Below are 20,598 nucleotides of genomic sequence, written 5' to 3' on the forward strand. Positions count from 1 at the left end.
CAGTTTCTGGTCCACTCCCGGTGGCAGGAGAGTCTCAGTTTGTACTGTTGGCACGGCGTAATCAACGGGATACCCACAGGATTCACCAAGGGCCACACCCACACCAATTTCAAGACAGCACCGACCATCAGGCCTCACTCTCTCGTCAAATACATATAAAACATGTATTTTTGGATTTTCTCGAAATCCGTGCGTTGAACTCAAAATTCGTCAGCGCCAGTAGTTCCAGAACAGCTGAACCAGTCGAAACGAGCTATTGGACTGCTATGAACAGAGTCCGGTACGAGCCAGAAGCCAACTTCTCACCGCGGCTTCTCCGGAAAATCGAGTTACTATTCACTTTAAGTGAAACTTGGAAATCGCGTAGAACTTCCGTTTTAACTCGTTTTCGCCCGAAACTTGACGAGTGCTTTTGTAATTAAATTACACACAAAAACATCGTCAACTGAGAGTTTAGCTACACTGCAAAAATCTCAGTCCTTCCAAGTTATTTTTAATATTAGATTTTTTTTAAAAAAAAAAAGTTCTTGAATGATAAGATTTGTCAAATGTACGTATATTGTAATAGAATATATACGCAGCATCGTTCATAAACTTTACTAAATATTTTTTTTAAAATCTTGTTAATACGGTTGAATAAATTAAATGTAAAATGTGTATCCAACTTTGGAATATGCAAATAATATTTTTCCTTTCAAAATTTTTTGAGGGAAAATGCTATATATACACCTCTATATATATAAAAATCTAATACTTTATTATGTGGTTCACATAGCCTTTTTGAATTTTTAGAATTATAAAAAAAAATTTGATACAACTAGTTAAAAAAACAGTGATTTTTGAATAAATAAAATGTAAGATTTATATATAACGTATTGATGTACAAAGCCTAGTACTCTTCTTAATTTGTAAACCTTTTTAGAACTTCAATCTCTTATGTATTCTATAGTATATTATTACTTTGTCATCTCGTAATTTAAAAAACTATGCTTAACTATTCTATAATTTTAATTTCATTTTATCAAAAAAAGCTATTGTCAAATAGAATAACAAAATAAAATATTTATAAAACTAAGTACTGATATTCTGTTTAATAATAAATTTTTACAATGAAATAAACATAAAATAATTAAATAATTAAAATATTTTAAAAAAATAATAAATAAAAATTGTACTAAATTATGTAGTAATTAATTATAATTCTTATATTAAAAAATGATGAAATAAAAGTAAGCTAAACAACAGCCTACTGAAATGAAGTTTATCAGACCATTTATACCTACCTCTAGTCTCTATACGGAAATATAAGGGTTTTTTTTTGCAAATAACCTCCTTACAATTTTTTTTTAAAAATTTGGCCCTGTCAAAAATTTATTTGCAAAAATGACCCTGGCCCCGCCACGCAAGCGCCACGTCAGCGCCACGCGGGCGGGACTGGGCCAGATAGTTAAGTTGAACACGGTGAATCATTCACCGTGTTCAATACAAAGTTTTTGTATTGGACACGGTGAATGATTCACCGTGTCCAATACAAAATAGCTATTTGTATTGGACACGGTGAACCATTCACCGTGTCCAATACAAATAATTGGACACGGTGAATGGTTCACCGTGTCTAATACAAATACCTCCAACTTAGCCGTTGTTGGGGTATTTGTATTGGACACGGTGAACCATTCACCGTGTCCAATACAAAAATCTTGTATTGAACACGGTGAATGGTTCACCGTGTTAAATTTAAACATCTGGGCCCGCCCTGCCCGCGTGGCGTTGACGTGGCGCTGGCGTGGCAGGGGTAGGGTCATTTTTGCAAATAATTTTTGGACGGAGCTATTTTTACAAATAAAATTTGTTAGGGGCTATTTGCCAAAAAAAGCCCGAAATATAAATATATTTTAGACCACGTGCTATACCATGCATGTAATATTGAGCACGTTGTACGTACGGATGAGAGAAGTTTAATTAACGTATCGTGGCATGTGTGATTTTGAAGAGGAGCGCGATGGGTTGTAAATTACGTTTGGTTTCTTACAATATTTTATTTTATAATTAATGTTAAATAATTGTGAATTAAAGAAATAAATCATCAAGAAAAAAGCTTTATTTTGAAGCAATAACTCAGAAGAAAATTAGATGAGTGGCAAATTGATGATTGGTTCAAAGCTTTATTTTGAAGCAATCAACAAGAAAAAAGCTTTATTTTGAAGCAATAACTTCAAAGCTTTATTTTGAAGCAATAGATCTACCCTTTGATCATTTTCATCCGTTGGATTATACTATTAAACCAACCACCCACTCAACCCTAGGGCCTCACTATCATCCTAACCACACATCCTTTCAACCAACGGCCGAAAACTCAATAGTACTAAGAGCTTGGTACATTGATAGTATAGTATCATAATTCTGGTCTTTAATTATACAGTGATATATCTGTTGTTGTGGCTAAAAAAATATGAACTACTTGTACGTCTCTAAATCTTTTATTTAGTCCCTCTACTTTAATTAACCCTCTACTTTAATTAAGTGAAAATTTAATATACTGGAATTTAGAAATTTCTTTATTTAATCGTTGGTGCATAATTTGCCATTAGATGGAACTAATTACCAATGCAGATGCATATGCAAGTTCATGTGTAGTGCATTTATTGTAAGTTAAAAAATTAGAATTTTTAATTTGTTTTGCGGTGAGGTTTAAAATATAAGATACAACTATACAAGTGAGAATCGATCAGTGCGTATTAATATGGACCTAAAGATGCACTGCATTTACGTCGGCAACATATATACTATTTTCTTTTCTATTGATTAATTGAGTAAAAAAACGAAAGAGCAAATGCTCAATTTTATTGTTTTCGTAACATTCTAAAACCTTTTTTTTTTCCTCTTAACTGTGCTCACAAGCTATCACACTTAATTAGAATGGATACTAATAACAGAATAATTCACCAAATTAGCAAGCATATATAGCATCTTTCAACAACAAAAATTTCTTTGTACTAATTATGCCACAGAAAAATCTCGCGACCAAAACCTATTCTATCCGACGTGACAATAAAATGTCCCATCAAGAGCAATATATATAGTAACTTCATATTGACACATGGTGCTTAGAAAGATTTGTTAAGATCTTGATTAAATTTGGTTATTCTTAATTACTTAGAAGTTCTTTAATAATTTAATAGTTGCCATGTAAGATGAGCACTTACATTTTGAGGGAAAAGCTTACAAGCATGCTATTTTGATAACATGTATGAGAATAACCTACTGAAAATATAAGACAAATTACAAAAGGGTTGTTTAATTGGGTGAGTGACTATGCGCGCTACTTTAAAACTTTGCTCTTCACCTCGGCCTGGTTGTTTTACCGAAACTATATTTTGGATTGATGTGGAGTTTAGTGAAAATTATTTCTTTCATGCTGTTTATTTTTATAGTTAGAAAATGTGAGATTTTTTTCAATTCTGTTATTTATTTGGCAGAAAATATATGATGTAAAACTATAATTTATATATAAATAATAAATAATCTAATAAATTATAAATTATAATATAAAAAATAAAAATAATATAATTATGTTCCTACATAATTTTAAAAAATTAATCTAAAATAACTAAATTATTTTTTTATACATAAGTCATAATATTACAACAATAAAATTATAAAGTAAGAAAAAAATAATAATACTAACTAATTAATTTTTATCATATTTTAAATATATGAAACCAAATGAAAAAAATACTAGAACTTAACTAATCAATTTTTATTATATTTTAAATATACAAACTAAATAAAAGAGTAGTTAATACTATAATTAAATATATTTAAATATAACTAACGTTACACATTATATTATTTTATTATTTTTTTCTTCATCTCTTTTTTGTTCTGAATAACTCGAATTTCAACCGTATCTTTATTACGATAAATCAAATGACGAAAATGATCGTTTAAGATCGAAAATTATTTTTTCTCTCTCCACCTTTACTCAAATAAATAGGTTGCACCAGAAGCCAAGAAGCAAATTGTCCACGACTGAGAGAGAGATACCAGCTAATCTAACGAGTCCAGCTCCACAACAAAACAGCCCCAAAGCCTCCAGATTCAAAATTTCAAACTGTTGAACAATCATAGGATAGGAGAAGTAATCCATTAACCTCATGTGTCCCAGCAGGAAAATATAGGAAGAAAAGAGAGAGGCCCCATAGCGCAGCCGAAAAGGCCTTATCTTTGTTCCATGCCCATGCGTAGCATAAAACAAACAAAGCACAAACAATTGTCCAAACCTAAACAAAACTGAGATCAAGGCCCAGATAAAAACCATCCCATGAACATTGCATGCACATGTATGTACATCATTCTGATGGCATTGGTTGGTCATTGACTGTACCTTGAATCGGCTGCAAAAGGTTTTCAATTTTTTTTTAAGTAAAAAGTAGCACCCCACCCGCTTTATTTATTAGAATGACGAACTAAACTACAGGAATAAGATAGTTTGGGGCCTTTGGGCCTCGAGAGTTTGAAAAATAAAAATAAAAATAGTGGACTATTTAGCTGTGAGAAGATAATCCCACTACTTCATTAACTACTTAAACTTATGAACTACTTGTGGATTTTAAGTTTGAAGTCTAGTTGTTTATTATTTTAAGATCAATCCAAACCACCGCAGAAAGAGACAAACACTTAATTTGTTCGAAATCCTTAGGATTGTTTGATTTGAATGGAAACATAAATCAAGTTTAATTTGAAAAGTATTAGCAGGCAATGTTTGAATTAGTTTTCGTATAATTTGGAATAGTTTCAATAAGTATAAGCAAATTTGAGGATTCAAAATTAAATTTGCTATATCTAGAAAAAGCATAACTTTCTAAAATATCCTTTCTGCTTCTTTATGGGCCAATAAGAAAAGTGAACAATAAAATTCAATCCTATCCCATTAATTCCACATGAAGGTTTAATGAATGAAGCGGGTAGCGTGCTACCTTTTTCTCAAAAAAAAAAAAAAAAAAAAAAATTCCACATGAAGGATTCAAGTTTAGAATCAATTTCTCAAAATTTATTTTTGATTGACTCTAACATAGGTGGTAAAGGATTCGAGGGTAAATATACGAAGTCCCAAGTTCAAAACCAAGTTATTTTATATTTTTTAACTAAGTTTATTTTTTTTAAGAAATGATCTAAACAGATAATATAGTACCTTTTTCTCAATCTAAAAAACTCTTTAAATTTTACATAATTACAAATTAATTTAACTTATTTTTAATTTGGTATAAGGCGGAAGTTCAGATCTCATTATTCGAATTGAGTATATTATCTACGCTATTAAGCGGGTCTAACATAGTTTGAATTTTTGGTTGCGACTCCAAGATCTTTCAATTGCCTTGAGAGAGAGAGAGAGAGAGAGAGAGAGAGAGAGAGAGAGAGAGAGAGAGAGAGGGGGGAGAGGGGGGAGGGGGGAAATTAAAATTAAAAGGTATTAAAATAAATATTCGATAAAGTTAGGTGAGGTATTTAAAGTTTTTTGTATATAATTTAACGAAATATTAATGAAAGAGCTGACGAAAAAAAAAAAATCACATATACTAAATTAATATATTTTAAATAACATCATACTAAAATAAAAAAGGGTTATTTGCATACACGTCCCTGCAAATATAGTGAATTACGAAAATATTTCTGCAAAACGGAAACTCCATAAGTTGTCCCTGCAAAAGTCCTAAGTTATGCAGATATGTCCCTCCGGTTAACATCCGTTAGTGATCTGTTTATTTTTTAACAGTGGATTCGTAAAATGACCATTTTACCCTCACAAATATATCCCTCCAAAAGTTTTCTTTCCTTCTCTTTCTCTTCCTCTTCGGACCGTCGAAGCGGACGACGGCGGCGGCGGCGTGGGGTCGGGTTCGCCGGCGACGAAGAAGATGGAAGAACGCCGAGGCACCGGAGCTCTACCCGGAGCTCGTCGTCCTCAACGCCGTCCCCTCCCTCGTCGGCCTCCTTGGCCACGACATTGCTGACATCGCCGTCGACGTCGTCTCCCTCCTCACTGACCTCACCGATGCCGACGTCCTCGGCGACCATGACGACCCTGTGCATGCCCTCGTCGCCGCCCTCGTCGACAACAACGCCCTCGAGCTTCTCGTCCATAAACTTGCCCGCCTTTCCGAGGACGACCCCGACGAGGTTCTTCTCTCTCGCCGGTGACGAAGAAGAGGGAAGAGGAAGAGGAAGAAGGAAGAAGGAAGAAGGAAGAAGAAGGGAAAAGAGGAAGAGGGAAAAGGAAAAGGAAGAGGAAAAGGAAGAGGGTTCGCCACTGTCGCCGCCATCGCCGCCGCATCTCCTCGCCGGCGACGAAAAAGAAGGAAGAGAAAGAGAAGGAAGAGGAAGAAGGGTAAATACGTTAATTTACACTATAATTAACCATGGTTAAGTATTTTAACCGTGGTTAACGAAAATTTTCTAACAGATATGGACGGCAAAGACATATCTGCATAACTTAGGACTTTTGTAGGGACAACTTATAGAGTTTCCGTTTTGCAGGGATATTTTCGTAATTCACTATATTTGTAGGGACGTGTATACAAATAACCCAATAAAAAAATACGAAATCACAGACATAATATTTAAAGTTTATTTTTTTAATATTATTTTTTATTCTCTCTTGCAGTGAAATACTACGAAACAGGAAAGAAAGTGGCCGGCGCTCTCTCCGTCGGTCTCCCAACGTCCCACTCCTCGTCCCCTACGTCTAAATCCTTGTATATTTCCTCTTCTCCTGTAACATAATAATAATAATAATAATAATAGATATAAGAAGAATTAGCATAAGCAATACATTTACAAATTATCATCATCATCACCAGCATCCCTCCATTAATTTATTCCCACTACCCCAAACGGACGAACGCATCCAGGGAAGGGCTCTCCCTCGCCCTCTCCGTCCCCGCACCTCCTCCTCCTTCCCCTTCCCCCTTTATTATTATTATTATATATCCGAGGAGGGGGAGCTCAAACCCCTCTCTCTCTCTCTCTCTCTCTCTCTCCTTTGACTCCTTTGGGCGATGAGGGGGGCGCACCGGAGCGATGGGCGAGAAGGGGTCGGCGAAGCCCTCGTCGTCTTCCTCCTTCGGATTTAGGGCTTTGGGATGCGGCATCGCCATGGCCCAGTGGATCCGGCCCCGGTGGAGGTGGGGCCCCGTAAGTCTCCTCACGCGATCTCCCTCCTCCGTCTCCTTCCTCCTTGGATCCCTCCTCGTCTCGGGCCTCGCCGGGCTCGCCTTCTTCTGGCTCGTCGTCTCCTCCTTCCTTCACCACGATCCGCCTCTCGTCGGTTGCCGGCCCGATAGCGAGGGGTCTTGGTCGATCGGGATCTACTATGGGAAGAGCCCGTTGGAGCTCTCCCCGATCGAATTGGTAGGGTTCGGCGCAGGAAAAAAGGAATTCCAATTTTGATGTTAATTTTTGCTGCTTTGTGCGGTATCTGAACTGAACTGGGTTTAAATGGGTGTGATCTGCGTGTTCTATTGAGGTAGCAGGAGAATAGGAGCAATGGCAACAGTTCGGCATGGCCGGTGGCCAATCCTGTGCTCACGTGTGCTTCAGCATCGATGGCGGGTTATCCGAGCAATTTCGTCGCAGACCCATTCCTTTATATTCAGGTTGGTATTGTTGTTCTTATCCTCTCCGTATCTCTGTGTAGACACGGAAAGTGATGATTTTTGTTCTTTTGGTAATTTAAGCTGCAAGTTTTATGTGTATTTTTTCCCCCGTTTTATTGTTCTGCTTCGATTTGTATGCCTGGTTCAGCATCCTAGTTATCGTAGAGTCATTGAGTTGCTAACTTGTGCACGGAACATTTTTTTGTAGTAGTTTCACCTTGCTGGTTTCGGTCCCCGACGTCTTGCAAGGGCTGCGAATTATATGGAGTGAATAATAGTGAAATATATTGGTAAATTTACTGGGCCAAACTACATTTGAATAAAATCGAGTATAGAAACAGCAACTAAGAGTATAGGTAATTCACAGTTAGCCGGCGTAGCATAAGGCTTTTAATTCTTTTAAGGTTTTGGGTTGGTAATTTTGCACATGAACGCAATGATGCATGACAATAATCTTGATAGTAATCGTCGAAGCAGGGCATTTTTACCTTGCACCTGTATCTTTCCAGTGGTGACACAACTTAGATACGGTAAGTTTTGTACTAGATTTTTCTTATCTATAATTTGAGCAGTGCGACGAGTCGATGCGATAATGGATCACTATAGCATCAAGCCGTGAGTTCATATCATAGAACAGTTTGAGGTTGTAAATAACAAGGTGTCGCTGATAGCATTAATAGACGGTAGCTCCACTAGAAAACTCTTTTTTAGTTTTCCCGCGAGCTTGCGATATTTGTTGCTGAATGAATAAGTTGCAAATTACCTTTTATAATCATTTTCATGATATGGGTTAGGTTAGTAAGGGAAATTATATTTCTTATGTGATAAGGCCTAGTTTCTATCCAACAAAGACTATTGTCCTTTGTTTGTAGAAATGTACTTTGTCTACTTCGTAATTTAATCTTAAATCTAGCAACCATCATGTTTGGAAATGAAAAGTGTTGTGATATGTACAGGTTTTGCAAGGTGATTTTTCAGCCTAGTGATGTGTTGCATTTTTACCCATTCAGGATACCGATATTCTTTGATCTTTCCTAGATAGTGCTTGTGTGGCTTTAATATTTGGCAATGCCTTAGGACTATGAACTAATTTTGATACTCTGAATTATATTCAGGACTACACTCTCTACATGTTCTTTGAGACGAAAAGTACTACTTCTAGGCAAGGCGATATCGGTGTTGCAAGAAGTGTTGATCAGGGTGCCACATGGGAATTTCTTGGTATTGCTTTAGATGAAAAATGGCATTTGTCCTATCCCTTTGTTTTCAATTATAAAAACCAGGTAATCAAAATAAAAGCCAATCAACTTATTATCGACAACACAATAAAAGTAGCCATCATTTTCTCAGTTTTCTTATTCTTTTTTCTTTTTTTTGAATTTTAGATATATATGATGCCTGAAGGGAGTAAAAAGGGAGACCTTAGGCTTTATCGAGCAACGAAATTTCCGCTCGAGTGGACGTTGGAGAAGGTGCTCATAAAGAAGCCACTTATTGATGCATCGCTGGTTCAGTACGAGGGATACTACTGGCTATTTGCATCGGACTTCACTCGGTTTGGTACTGAAAAGAATGCAGAGCTCGAAATATGGTACAGCCGTTCCCCACTTGGCCCCTGGATTCAGCATAAGAGAAACCCTATTTATAAATCTGATAAAAGCTTAGGAGCTCGAAATGGTGGAAGGCTTTTTATATACGACGGCTCTCTTTATCGTCCAGGCCAGGATTGTAGTGGGACCTATGGTCGAAAGGTGATAATGTACAAAGTTGAAAAACTGAGTAAAGAAGAGTATAGAGAGGTTCCAGTAGACCTTGGAATTAAGGAGCCTAAGAAAGGTCGAAATGCTTGGAATGGGATTAGATACCATCACTTAGATATACAACAGCTCTCTTCTGGTGATTGGATTGCAGTGATGGATGGAGATCGTGTACCTTCTGGTGACTCGACGTGGCGATTTTTCATTGGTTGCATGTTCTTCCTGCTAGCCTTTTTGCTGATTATTTTCTTGGGTTTCCTGTTTGGTGCAGTGAATTACATTGTTCCTACAAGCTGCTGCACGACTCTTACTAGAAGGAATGAGCCCTCATGGTTTCGGTCTCGCCCGCACTTCAACATGAAAGTACGCAGATATCTTGCCGGCATAAATAGATATATTTCAGCAATTAGATCCAGGATAAACCCTAAAACATGCTCTGGCATGCTGATTTTATCTCTTCTCGCATTTATTACCTTCGTTACCGTCTGCACTGCCGTAAATTTCCTATTTGGAGGGAATGGTGCTGAAGAGGCATATATGTATAAGGGGCAATATTCTCAGTTCACGATGATTACGATGACATATGAAGCCCGAATTTGGAATTTGAAGCTCTATGTTAAACATTATTCTCGTTGTGAATCTGTTAAAGAAATTGTTGTTGTCTGGAACAAGGGGAACCCTCCGAACACTGATGAGTTCGATTCTGTTGTGCCAGTAAGGATACGTGTGGAGGAGCTGAACTCCCTAAACAATCGGTTTAAGGTCGACCCTTTAATTAAGACCAGAGCTGTTCTTGAACTAGATGACGATATAATGATGACGTGTAATGATGTTGAGAAAGGGTTTAGGGTTTGGAGAGAGCATCCAGACCGGATTGTGGGTTTCTATCCGAGATTAATCGATGGTAGTCCTTTGAAGTACCGGAATGAGAAATATGCAAGGGGGAAGAACGGGTATAACGCTATACTTACTGGTGCCGCTTTCATGGATAGCGAATTTGCTTTTGAGAAATACTGGAGCGAAGATGGGAGGGAAGGTAGGGCTTTCGTTGACCAGTCGTTCAATTGTGAGGATTTGCTGATGAACTTTCTATACGCGAATTCAAGTTCAGAGAGGACAGTGGAGTATGTTCATCCTGCCTGGGCTATCGATACATCTAAGCTGTCGGCTTCTGCAATTAGTAGAAATACCCAAGTGCACTATGATATCAGGACGAAGTGTTTGTCGAAGTTTGCTGCTTTATATGGTCCTCTCCCTCATCTGTGGGAGTTCGGCAGCAGACAAGATGGTTGGGATAAATAGGACTACCGATTTCTGATCGTGGGAGAAATGGAAGGATGGAACGTGGGGGGGCTTTTATGCAAGATTTTGAATTTTCTAATAAATCCTTCTCCGAGGCGGTGCTTGACTGCCTAATCTTGTAACATTATTATTTGAGCTCTGTCTGCTGATAACTAACCAAGATGTGCGCTTGATAGTTTTGAGAACCTCTAGATAACTCTGGAGGGAATACACAGAGGCGGCAAATCACTCTGAAGAGCCATGAGGTCTTATGGAGAGCCATGAGGTCTCACCCAAGTCGGCTGGAGCTGTTTGTGTTGTTGAGTGATTGTAAAATTTGGATTAAGTTAAATCAATTTTTGTAATTTTAGCACTATCTCCTTTTCTGATCATTAGTTGTGATTTAGAGCTTTGCTAAATGTTTTAATTTTGTTTTTATGGAGTTTGGTGTGTGTATATCCTTATGGTCGTTCGTGCACCTTGTTGTAGTGACGCAGATGATTAATGATTATGATGGCGAACCGGCTATCTACTAAGAAGGGTTTATTGAACCTCTCTGTTAATTAAGATAATGTGACTAAGAAGGGTTTATTGAACCTCTCTGTTAATTAAGATAATGTGATTTGTGAAGAGAATCGAGCCCGGATACCGTATGACCTTTATTACATTGCAGTAGGTGTTCAGATTAAACAACCGCCGATTCTGTTATTTCTCATCTTTTGGTAGCACACATGTATATATATTTTATCACCCAATTTTGCTTATCTGTTTTCCTAGATTTATTGAGAGAGACTGCTCTGGAAGCTTTTATAACATCTTTACTTTAAGCAGATAGGCAACGTAAAATAGCTTATGAACTTCAAATATATTTTTACACTATGCAAAAAAGCCTTTTCATAACTCCCTCAGCAGAAAAAGAGGAAAAAAAGGAAAAGAGAAGAAACTTAAAGCAGGGCTGAAGAGATCCTGATTACCAAGTGCGATCTATCCATGAAAAATGGTAAATTATACAAGATAGTGCTCATGTTCGCCGCAGGCGAGAAAGATCACAAGACAACTGCATTAACAGCTATTGAGACAGAGCCGGAGTATCTTCAGAAACACACGGCGAGGACTGAAAGGACCGACCAATAGAAGACGGCGATAGCGACCTTCGACTTCTCTGACTCCCTCTATCCCTGATATCCTCAATCATCTTATACACCACCCCCATCCTAGGCCGATGCTCGGGCTCCCGTGCGACGCAAAGCAGCGCCACCTGCAACAAACCCACCATCTCGTCCTCCGCCTCTTTACTGCTGCCACTCAAAATCTCCACGTCGAACACCTCGTGAGTCCACTCCTCCCTCACCACCCTCCCCGCCCAGGTGGGCAAATCCTCAACCCCTCCTCCGCACTCCGCCGATCTCCCCGTGAGGATCTCGAGGAGGATGGCTCCGAAATCATAGACGTCGTTCTTTTGTGACGCTTCTGCTGTGGAAGGCGGTGGCCGTGGGGAGAGGAGGCGGAGGAGGGAGAAGTCGGAGACGAGAGCGGAGTTGGCGGCGTCCTCGGCGAGCTTTAGCCTCGTTGGCCAGTCCACTGGGATCCTTCCCGGCCCACGGCCCCCTGTTTTAAGGGTTAAAAAGAAAGTAAGACTCAGCATCAAAGATAATAGGTCATTGCTCTAATTTAAATGGGTGTTTGGCGGGAACCAACCGTGCAAGAGGTTGTGGAGGCTCCCGTTGGTAACGTAGTCGAACACCAGCAGCAGCTCGTGCTCAGAGGAGTAATACGCCCTCAGACTCACCACGTTGGGGTGCCTCCACCCTCCCATCTCCCTCAACAACCCCTCCTCCTCCTCCAACTCCTCCTCCTCCTCCTCCTCCTCCTCTTCCTTTCTCCCTCCGCCGACGCACTCTCTCGTCTCCCTCCTCCTACTCCTACTCCTCTCTCTTCTAACCCTCTTCACCACCACCCCCTCCTCCTCCTCCTTACCGTTTTCCATCACCACCCGGTACGTCGACCCCACCGTCCCTCTCCCCAGCATCTCCGCCGACCCCCTCATTAACTCCTCCACCTCGAACTCCTCGCACCCTTCGAAGAACACCATCTTGTCCTCCTCCGTTCGCCTCTCTCTCGTTTCCCTCGGCTTCTCCCCCGCCTCGGCCGCCGTGCTCACTCGTTTCTTTCCTCTATCGACGCGCCTCTTGAAGCAGAGGAGGACTGCCGCCGCTGCGGCTGAGATCGCGGCGGCCGCAATCCCCGCCGCAAGCGCCAATCTATTCTTCCCGCGCTTTGGGATTCGCGCCGGATCAGCCCCGGCCGTCCGGAGCGGGCAGCGCCGGGGCAGGGGATCGCCGCAGAGATCGGGGTTCGCTGCGAAGGACGACGGAGGGAAGGAGGCGAGGCGGCGCGGGATCTCCCCCTCTAGGCGATTGGAGGAGACGTTGAGATCAGCGAGGCCCGCGATTTCCGCAATTGAGACCGGGATCGCGCCGGCGAGGAGGTTGTCCTCGAGGCGCAGGGTGAAGAGGCCGGCGAGGCGGTGCCCGATTTCGGGGGGGACGGCACCGGAGAGTAGGTTCCCGGCGAGGTCGAGGCGGTGGAGGTGGCGTAGCCCGAGGAGGGCGAGGGGAAAGGTGCCGGAGAAGCGGTTGTGGGAGAGGAAGAGGAGCTTCACGTGCTGGCGCCAGGGGGTGAGGTCGAGGCGGTGGAGCGGGACGGCGAAGGAGTTGTTCTTGAGGCTGAGGAGGGAGAGGCGGGGGAGGCGGGCGAGGGCGTCGATGGGTCCGCGGAGGCGGAGGCCCTCGAGCACGACGCCTGAGACGCGGCCGCCGCGGCACGAGACCCCGCGCCACGATCCGGAGCAGGGGTCGCCGGAGGGGTCCCACGATGAAAGGGCTCCGTCGGGGTCGGAGGCGGAGAATTTGAAGGCAATCAGAATGGGGAGATCTGGGTTAGGATGAGGGGAGGAGAGGGAGCTGGAAGGTACCGAGAAGAAGACGAAGGCGATGAAAATAGAGAAGGGAGAAGAGGAAGAAGTGGCAGCAGTAGAGCGTGCCATTTTTGACGCGTTTTTACTAGAGGATGTGCATGGGTAGATCAATATAAATAAATAAAAGTAAGGTAAAAATGGAAAGAGGAGGGTGGGGGTGTTGGAGTAGGAAGGTGGTGAAGAGAGTAACGGATGGGGAAATGAATGTGGGAGGAGGCGGGACGACGACTTCATGGTGTGTGGACTGTGGAGGCGCCCAAGCGTGAGCGCGAATTAATGCACGCAGGAATTGAAGGGAGAAGAAGGCTGGTGGAGGAGCGGGGCGGCCGCGCGGGAATGGGGCGTTCACAAATATTCGGATGCATGCTCTTTTGGGCTTGATCGATAGCTAGGAATGCAAACGGGCCAGGCCGAGACTGCCGATCGTTTCACTCTTTGGGCTTTGAGCTGCGATTAGGCCCAATATAACTTTCTAATTTCAACTAATAGGCAGGGTTATAAGGAGATATTCTACTGTGTATCTGTCACACCACATTATCTATTAAAATAAAAAATATAATAAAAATATATTTTAATAATCATGATGGAACGGGTGAATCCACAAAAAGCAACATCAATAATATAACTAATGTATTCTAGACTTTTTCGCTAATAAGAGCAACGTCCTTGTATAGTTCATAGACATCCAGTAGCTCAGCATGATTTTGCTACATGAGATCGGACGGATGTATAGATAGCTTGTTTAGTGATTTGCAGGGTTCAGAAGAATCCATCAGACTAAATTTTATCCATACATAAAATCACTTGGAAAGAAACCGGAAAAGAATTATACTATAAATACCTAGCTGAGTACAAAGTCATAGAGTTCTCGTTAGGAAGTTTTTGTGGGAATTCAGAGAGACCCCATAAAAATATTATCATATCATAAAATGCATCATCAGAATGGGATTATGAATAGTTGCTCACCAAATAATGACAGAAACAAGGAAGTTACTTTTAAGTTTACAACAGTTAACGGATGATCAAATGATTCATGAACATATCACACATTAGTTGAATTTAAAATATCTAAAATACAAAAACATTCTAACGTTGATGGTTTTGAGAGATAACCTCCATTCGAGAACAGTCATGGTGCTATCAGCAGCTTCCACAGAAGCAACGCAGCTGTACGTTATTTAGTATTCCTACTTTTGTTTTCACACAAATCATCCATTGTATCAGTACTCAGTAGTCCATATCATCAAACTGAGGCATGCGACTTGGTGGTGCATTCCGTTTTGACTCGGGGAGGTCTACAACTGCTGCCTCGGTTGTTGTCAGTAGTAAAGAAACACTGCAAACATAAAATATAAATCCAGTAGATGCTAATTGGAAAACAATTGAGAATAAGCAAGTAGGACAGATCGCTTTACCTTGCCGCATCTACCAGAGCAGTTCTGATGACTTTTAAAGGATCGATAATTCCAGCTTTAACCATGTCAACATACTCACCTATAACAACACACAAGGGATAAACTCTTAGATAAGGATGCCTTCCAAGAATTGTATTAAAAAGATCGAAAAATTGGTTAAACCAAAACATCAAACATTTCTTTTGAAGAGCACCAAACCAATTAAGTTACACCAAGGTTCAAGTTAGACAAGTAGGTTCTGTTTTATTTTTTATTTTTGATTAAGATATCCCCTTTATTCGGCCAAGCACTATGATATTGAGAGGCAAAAAGCTGTTTTTTCAGTACGAGATATTCTAAGATAACATGGAACTAACATCAGGAATAATGTTACCCCTGATTTTATATCCTTTCGTCTTTGTGATAATTGAAGTTATCCCTCATCATTATATAGCTATCCCCAATTCTTACAGTAGTTTCAAGAACGTAAAACCAAATGCAGGATTGATTTCTCTCATAACAATATCATGAGTGAGGGAGGATCTATCTCACCCATTCCTAAGCAAACATTGATGAATATGCATAAAGTACCTTGTTTGCTATATAACTAACATCTCATGTCACAGGCTGCAAAGCAGGCTATAGAACAAAAAAAAGAGCTCATGAAGAGAGTGATCATATTCATTTCTATATAAGTGATACCAAAAAAAAACTTGGCAGTCATAAGAAAATCCACGCCCTTATCCAAACACACTTACCTCTAGCTGCATCATAACCCAAATTAAAATTCTCTTGTTCCAGTAGCTTGCCAACAATTACTGCACCATCAGCACCAGCGTTTGCAGCGATAGTGCGTGCAGGTGCCTGCACGAAATCTACTACTTTTAGAAGAATAGATATTGGCTGTAGAAAGTGTCAAAACCATTACAAAGGCAGGACCTTTAGAGCATTTTTGATAATCTGAACGCCTATCTTCTCGTCATTATTGGATGTTCCAATTTTGTCCAACTCTTCAGTGGCGTATAACAGTGCAACTCCTCCACCTGCAAAAATAATGATGCAAATTACATGATAGAATAATCTTAGATCAGAAAAAGAACATTGTATTCGAAGTAAGAGCAAAAGTTAGAAATTCCCTGCTAAATCTGATTTTTTATATATACCCCTCAAACTACAGTTCTTGCTAAAATGCCCTTATCATAAATTGGGTAACATCTGGTTCACTGGTGACATGGGTTTTGTATTTAAAAAATGTTTCAAAAGAAAGGCAAAATTTGTGTGCAAGATTATGTACGTAAGAATTTTATTCTTTTTTGAGTCCAAGACTTCAGGTTAGAAGCGAATATATTTACATAGATGACTTTGCAGGGATATATATACATGAAAGAGTTTCTTACCGGGTACAATACCCTCCTCTAAAGCTGCTCTAGCTGCATTTAGAGCATCAGTAACCCTATCTTTTCTCTCACCAACTTCAGCTTCACTAGCTCCACCAATCTACAAGCAAGCAAATAAATAATATTGAGGAGGAAAAGCAAGTTTAAGCATGATAGGAAGTGACCAAACCTTCAGCACAGCAACACCTCCAGATAGCTTTGACAACCGTTCTTGTGCTTTCTCTTTATCAAACATTGCAGTACTTCTCTCCATTGTTTGTCTAAGCTGTTAATGTTTAGAAGTAAATTTTTTCTGGATAGCACTAAACTGCAAACTAAAAGCATTCCCTTCAAGCATGTTCCCAGAGCTCCATTTTCTTGAACATATATGGGCAAATATTAACAAGCATAAGAAATCTTTATAAAAATGTTAGTTCTGGGTGCCATGAGATCCTTGAAGTGAAAATTAGAAGGATCTCCATACCTGCTCGCATCTCTCTTCTATTAGTTCTTTGTCACCACCGCCATGTAGAATTATAGTATCATCAAGAGATACAGTAACCTAAAACAAAGAAGGTCAGTATCTTGTACAGAGTATTAGCAGTACACAAAGGTACTACAAACCTTTTTGGCTGTGCCAAGCATTTCTAGTTCGACTTTATCGAGATCCATACCATGATCTTCACTAACAACCTGCCAAGTGAAAGGACAACAATAAGATGTTCATATTATGGCCATTGGTACAAGATGCTGTAAAAGGCAGAATCAGACAATGCAACACATCTCTCAGTGTGCCTAATCGATAAATTTAGTTGGCCTCTGACCTTGCCTCCAGTAAGTATTGCCAGGTCCTCCAAATTTGCCCTTCTATTTTCCCCAAAACCTGGAGCTTTGACAGCACATACCTATAGCAAGGCAGTATAAATCAAAATCAGATGAACAAATGTCTTAAGCATAATATTATTTAGATAGATCAAATGTAATAGGTGATCTATATCTACAGTTCTACACACTAAATTAAAGGGTGATGAATTGCATTTCCTTTTTCGAATAATCAACCCTCAAACTATATTTCCAATATAGCAAACGATAGAAAAGAACCCCCTTCTTTTGTCCCACTTATTTGCAGCATACAATACACCTACAATAGCATCTGCACAATAGGGGGTGGGGGGGGGGAGGGAATCACACTTCCCTCCCTCCGTCTTCTCAATCTCATATTCTCAGATATCTCATCACCTTTTTCTCTCTCTCCATCCCCTCAAATAAGTCTCCAATAGTCGTGGAAACTGGAAAATATTAAGGAAAAGGAGACAGAAGAGGGAAAGTACACCTTGAGTCCCGCACGATGCTTGTTAAGCACAAGCATTGCCAGAGCATCACTTTCCGCATCCTCAGCAACAATTAAAAGAGGTCTGTTTTTCTACATAAAACCATCACATCAGAGAGAAAACTCTATAAGATTCTGCTGTAGATCTTTCATTGTGATGAGAAAAGACCTAAAACTAAAGCCTGCTATACCTTCAGAGCAAGCTCCAGTAATGGCACAAGCGAGTTCATGTTTGAAATTTTCTTATCATGAATAAGGATCAGAGGATGTTCCATTTCCTACAAATATGAGTATGAAAAGTCCAATTTTTGAGTGATGACATCAGCAAATGGCTTAAACAAAATCTAGTATAGTAACAAGTTTAAACAATTATATCTGGTAACTTACGCATTTTTGGGTCTTTACGTCAGTAATAAAATAGGGAGAGATATAACCCCTGGACAATTTCATGCCCTCAACCACTTCAAGCTCATTGTACAATGTCTTGCCATCCTGTAAATTTTGTATTGTGCAACGAGAGATAAGTTAGCTTAATCACATCGATATTAATTTTTCAAATGAACTGACCACACAATTTAAAAGCACTCACAGTAACAGTGATTACTCCTTCTTTCCCAACTTTTTCCATTGCTTTTGCTATTAACTCTCCAATTTCTCTTTCACTATTTGCAGAAATGGTTGCCACCTGTTTCAACAAACTATGAATATCTAACCAAGATAGGAGACACCAAAATTCTGCAGTAACTACTGGAAGTTTTCCAGAGAAATGCCACACCTGCATAATTTCTTCCGGAGTACTAATCATCCAGGCTTTGCTTTTTAAGTGGGAAATAACAGCATCAACAGCTTTATTAATACCATTGCGCAAGTCCATAACATTAATTCCTGCTGCCACAGCCTTACACCCTTCACTTAGTATTGCCTGTGTTAAAACAGTTGCACAAGTTGTACCTGTCAATAGAAGGCAATGTTAGTAGCTGTCAAAATTCACTTGAATAAGGATGAAAACAATTGGGCTAAAGTATGTTAAGGCACTAGTAGGTTTTTTTTTAAAAAAAAGTCATATATATACCATCGCCAGCAGCAGTATTAGTAGCTTTGGCAACTTGTTTCACAAGATTTGCACCGACATTTTTTGTGCTCTCCTTGAACTCGATGCTTTTTGCAACCGTGACACCGTCTTTCGTCACTTGTGGGCCTTTGCGACTTCTCTCGATTATGACAGTACGACCCTATGAAGAGGTAATAGATTCAGCAGTAAAAGATAGGGCAAAAGTAGCTACTAAATGTAGCCGACCAAAATACAAAGACCAGATTCTGCATAATAGACAGCCAAAACATACACAAATATTCATTGCATGAATCACCAGCTGCAGTCCATTACTACATTAAGCTTAGCATGTACAAGTACTCATAAATTACGATTAGTAATTCTGCTTAGCTGCATTGTTGATGTCATTGACTCTCTACGTTATCTCACCAAAACTAGAGGGAAAAAACATTATTTACACAAATCAGCCTTTTTCTATTAATTGCATAGGGAATCAGCTACTTTTTATAGTCAAATTCAAGTTCCGGCACTGTTTGAAATCTTGCAGTGGCCGAACAGAGTCAAACACCTAACATGTACAAGATTTAAAATCAAACATACAAGTAAATCACTTTCCTAAGCAAACTTCTAAAACTGAACAAATTCAGCTGCAACAAATCTAAACCGATTACGTTGCACATACCTTGGGCCCCATGGTGACCTTAACGGCATCGGCGAGCTCGTTTACTCCCTGCATCATCACGGCACGAGCTCCGACCCCAAATTCGATGTCCTTGGCACCATAATTCCGCGTCCATAGGAACCCCGCGCCTCGTGTGATCTACTCGTATTCACGAGATCGTCGAGAGAGATCAAAATGAGAGGAGATTAGTATCAGGTCTTCTCACAGGCAATTTAACAAACAGATGATATGGTCTAGTACCTGTCTCTTGGACGACGAGGCCCTGGGCGATGAGAGCGAGAGAGAGAGAGCGAGAGAGATCGGATTAGGAAAAAACGGCGAAAGCCAAAAAAAAAGGGGGAACCAAAATGCGTACCTTGTGATGGTGGAAGCGAAAGAGGCTGCAGCGCGATACATGGCGAGTTGGCGACGTAACGAGGCGGAGCGAGCGTACCCCTTCTGGTCGTGCTCGAAGGGTTTTATGAGGTTCGTGGGTTTAAGGGGAGTGAGTGACAAGGACTAATCTGGGACGTTAATTGCTTCCTTGCAGATTCGTGCTGGATTGATCACGGTAGGCGAGAGAGAATCTCCGGGCGTGTGAGCAAGCTCGAAATAGAAGTTTCCGACGAGTAGCGAACTCTGATTATTTTGTTAGTTAGTTAGTTTGTGAGTTAGTTTTGGGAAACCCGCTCCCGCTGCAATACTGTCGAGTAATACTCCCCATTGCTTGCCACTTTTGAGCTAAGTATGCTTTTGAGCTAAGTATGCAGCCCAGTATGCATGTTAGTTTGGGCTTACTGGGGACAACGGGTCATTAAAAAAAAAATGTATGCTGAATCCCACCCAGTATGTCATTGATGAATCCACAGCACATTCTATGTATAAAACAATCTTTCTTTTTAACAAGACTAAATTACAAAAAATTTTCTATAAATATTTATTTTTTATTTTTTCTTTTTAATTTTTAAAAATTTATATTTTATCCTCTCAACTTGAACCGTGAGGTTTCATAACTATTTGATTGATTTTTCTATAATTTATATAAAAAATTCTCTTCAAAATAATACAAATATATTAAAATTATTTTTTTCTTATAAAAGAAATAAGGACAATTTA

General features: G+C 39.9%; 3 protein-coding genes across 4 annotated transcripts; 1 reads left to right on the top strand and 2 right to left on the bottom strand.

Moving 5' to 3' along the window:
• LOC109717413 (glycosyltransferase family protein 64 protein C5-like) lies at positions 6,682-11,260 on the top strand. Of its 2 annotated transcripts, none has more exons than XM_020243193.1 (4): positions 6,682-7,410; positions 7,530-7,655; positions 8,771-8,938; positions 9,041-11,260. In XM_020243193.1, the coding sequence occupies exons 1-4, from the start codon at positions 7,081-7,083 to the stop codon at positions 10,712-10,714; spliced, it is 2,298 nt and encodes a 765-aa protein (XP_020098782.1). In that variant the 5' UTR covers positions 6,682-7,080; the 3' UTR covers positions 10,715-11,260. The 2 variants fall into 2 exon arrangements, with proteins under 2 accessions (XP_020098782.1, XP_020098783.1); XM_020243194.1 differs by having other exon boundaries at positions 7,533-7,655.
• Positions 11,549-14,195, bottom strand: LOC109717747 (probable leucine-rich repeat receptor-like protein kinase At1g68400). Its single transcript, XM_020243643.1, has 2 exons — positions 12,392-14,195; positions 11,549-12,301 (listed from the first exon to the last, which is right to left on the bottom strand). Exons 1-2 carry the CDS (start codon positions 13,902-13,904, stop codon positions 11,763-11,765), a joined length of 2,052 nt encoding a protein of 683 aa, XP_020099232.1. The 5' UTR covers positions 13,905-14,195; the 3' UTR covers positions 11,549-11,762.
• On the bottom strand, positions 14,570-20,220 carry LOC109717748 (chaperonin CPN60-like 2, mitochondrial). The gene is made up of 18 exons (XM_020243644.1): positions 19,859-20,220; positions 19,744-19,765; positions 19,504-19,641; positions 18,843-19,002; positions 18,546-18,721; positions 18,360-18,455; positions 18,158-18,262; positions 17,962-18,048; positions 17,774-17,863; positions 17,265-17,345; positions 17,065-17,133; positions 16,925-17,002; positions 16,631-16,726; positions 16,462-16,561; positions 16,004-16,107; positions 15,823-15,928; positions 15,086-15,164; positions 14,570-15,006 (listed from the first exon to the last, which is right to left on the bottom strand). Exons 1-18 carry the CDS (start codon positions 19,897-19,899, stop codon positions 14,898-14,900), a joined length of 1,737 nt encoding a protein of 578 aa, XP_020099233.1. The 5' UTR covers positions 19,900-20,220; the 3' UTR covers positions 14,570-14,897.

The sequence above is a fragment of the Ananas comosus genome, linkage group 11, assembly GCF_001540865.1.
Source record: "Ananas comosus cultivar F153 linkage group 11, ASM154086v1, whole genome shotgun sequence".
Lineage (NCBI taxonomy): Eukaryota > Viridiplantae > Streptophyta > Magnoliopsida > Poales > Bromeliaceae > Ananas > Ananas comosus.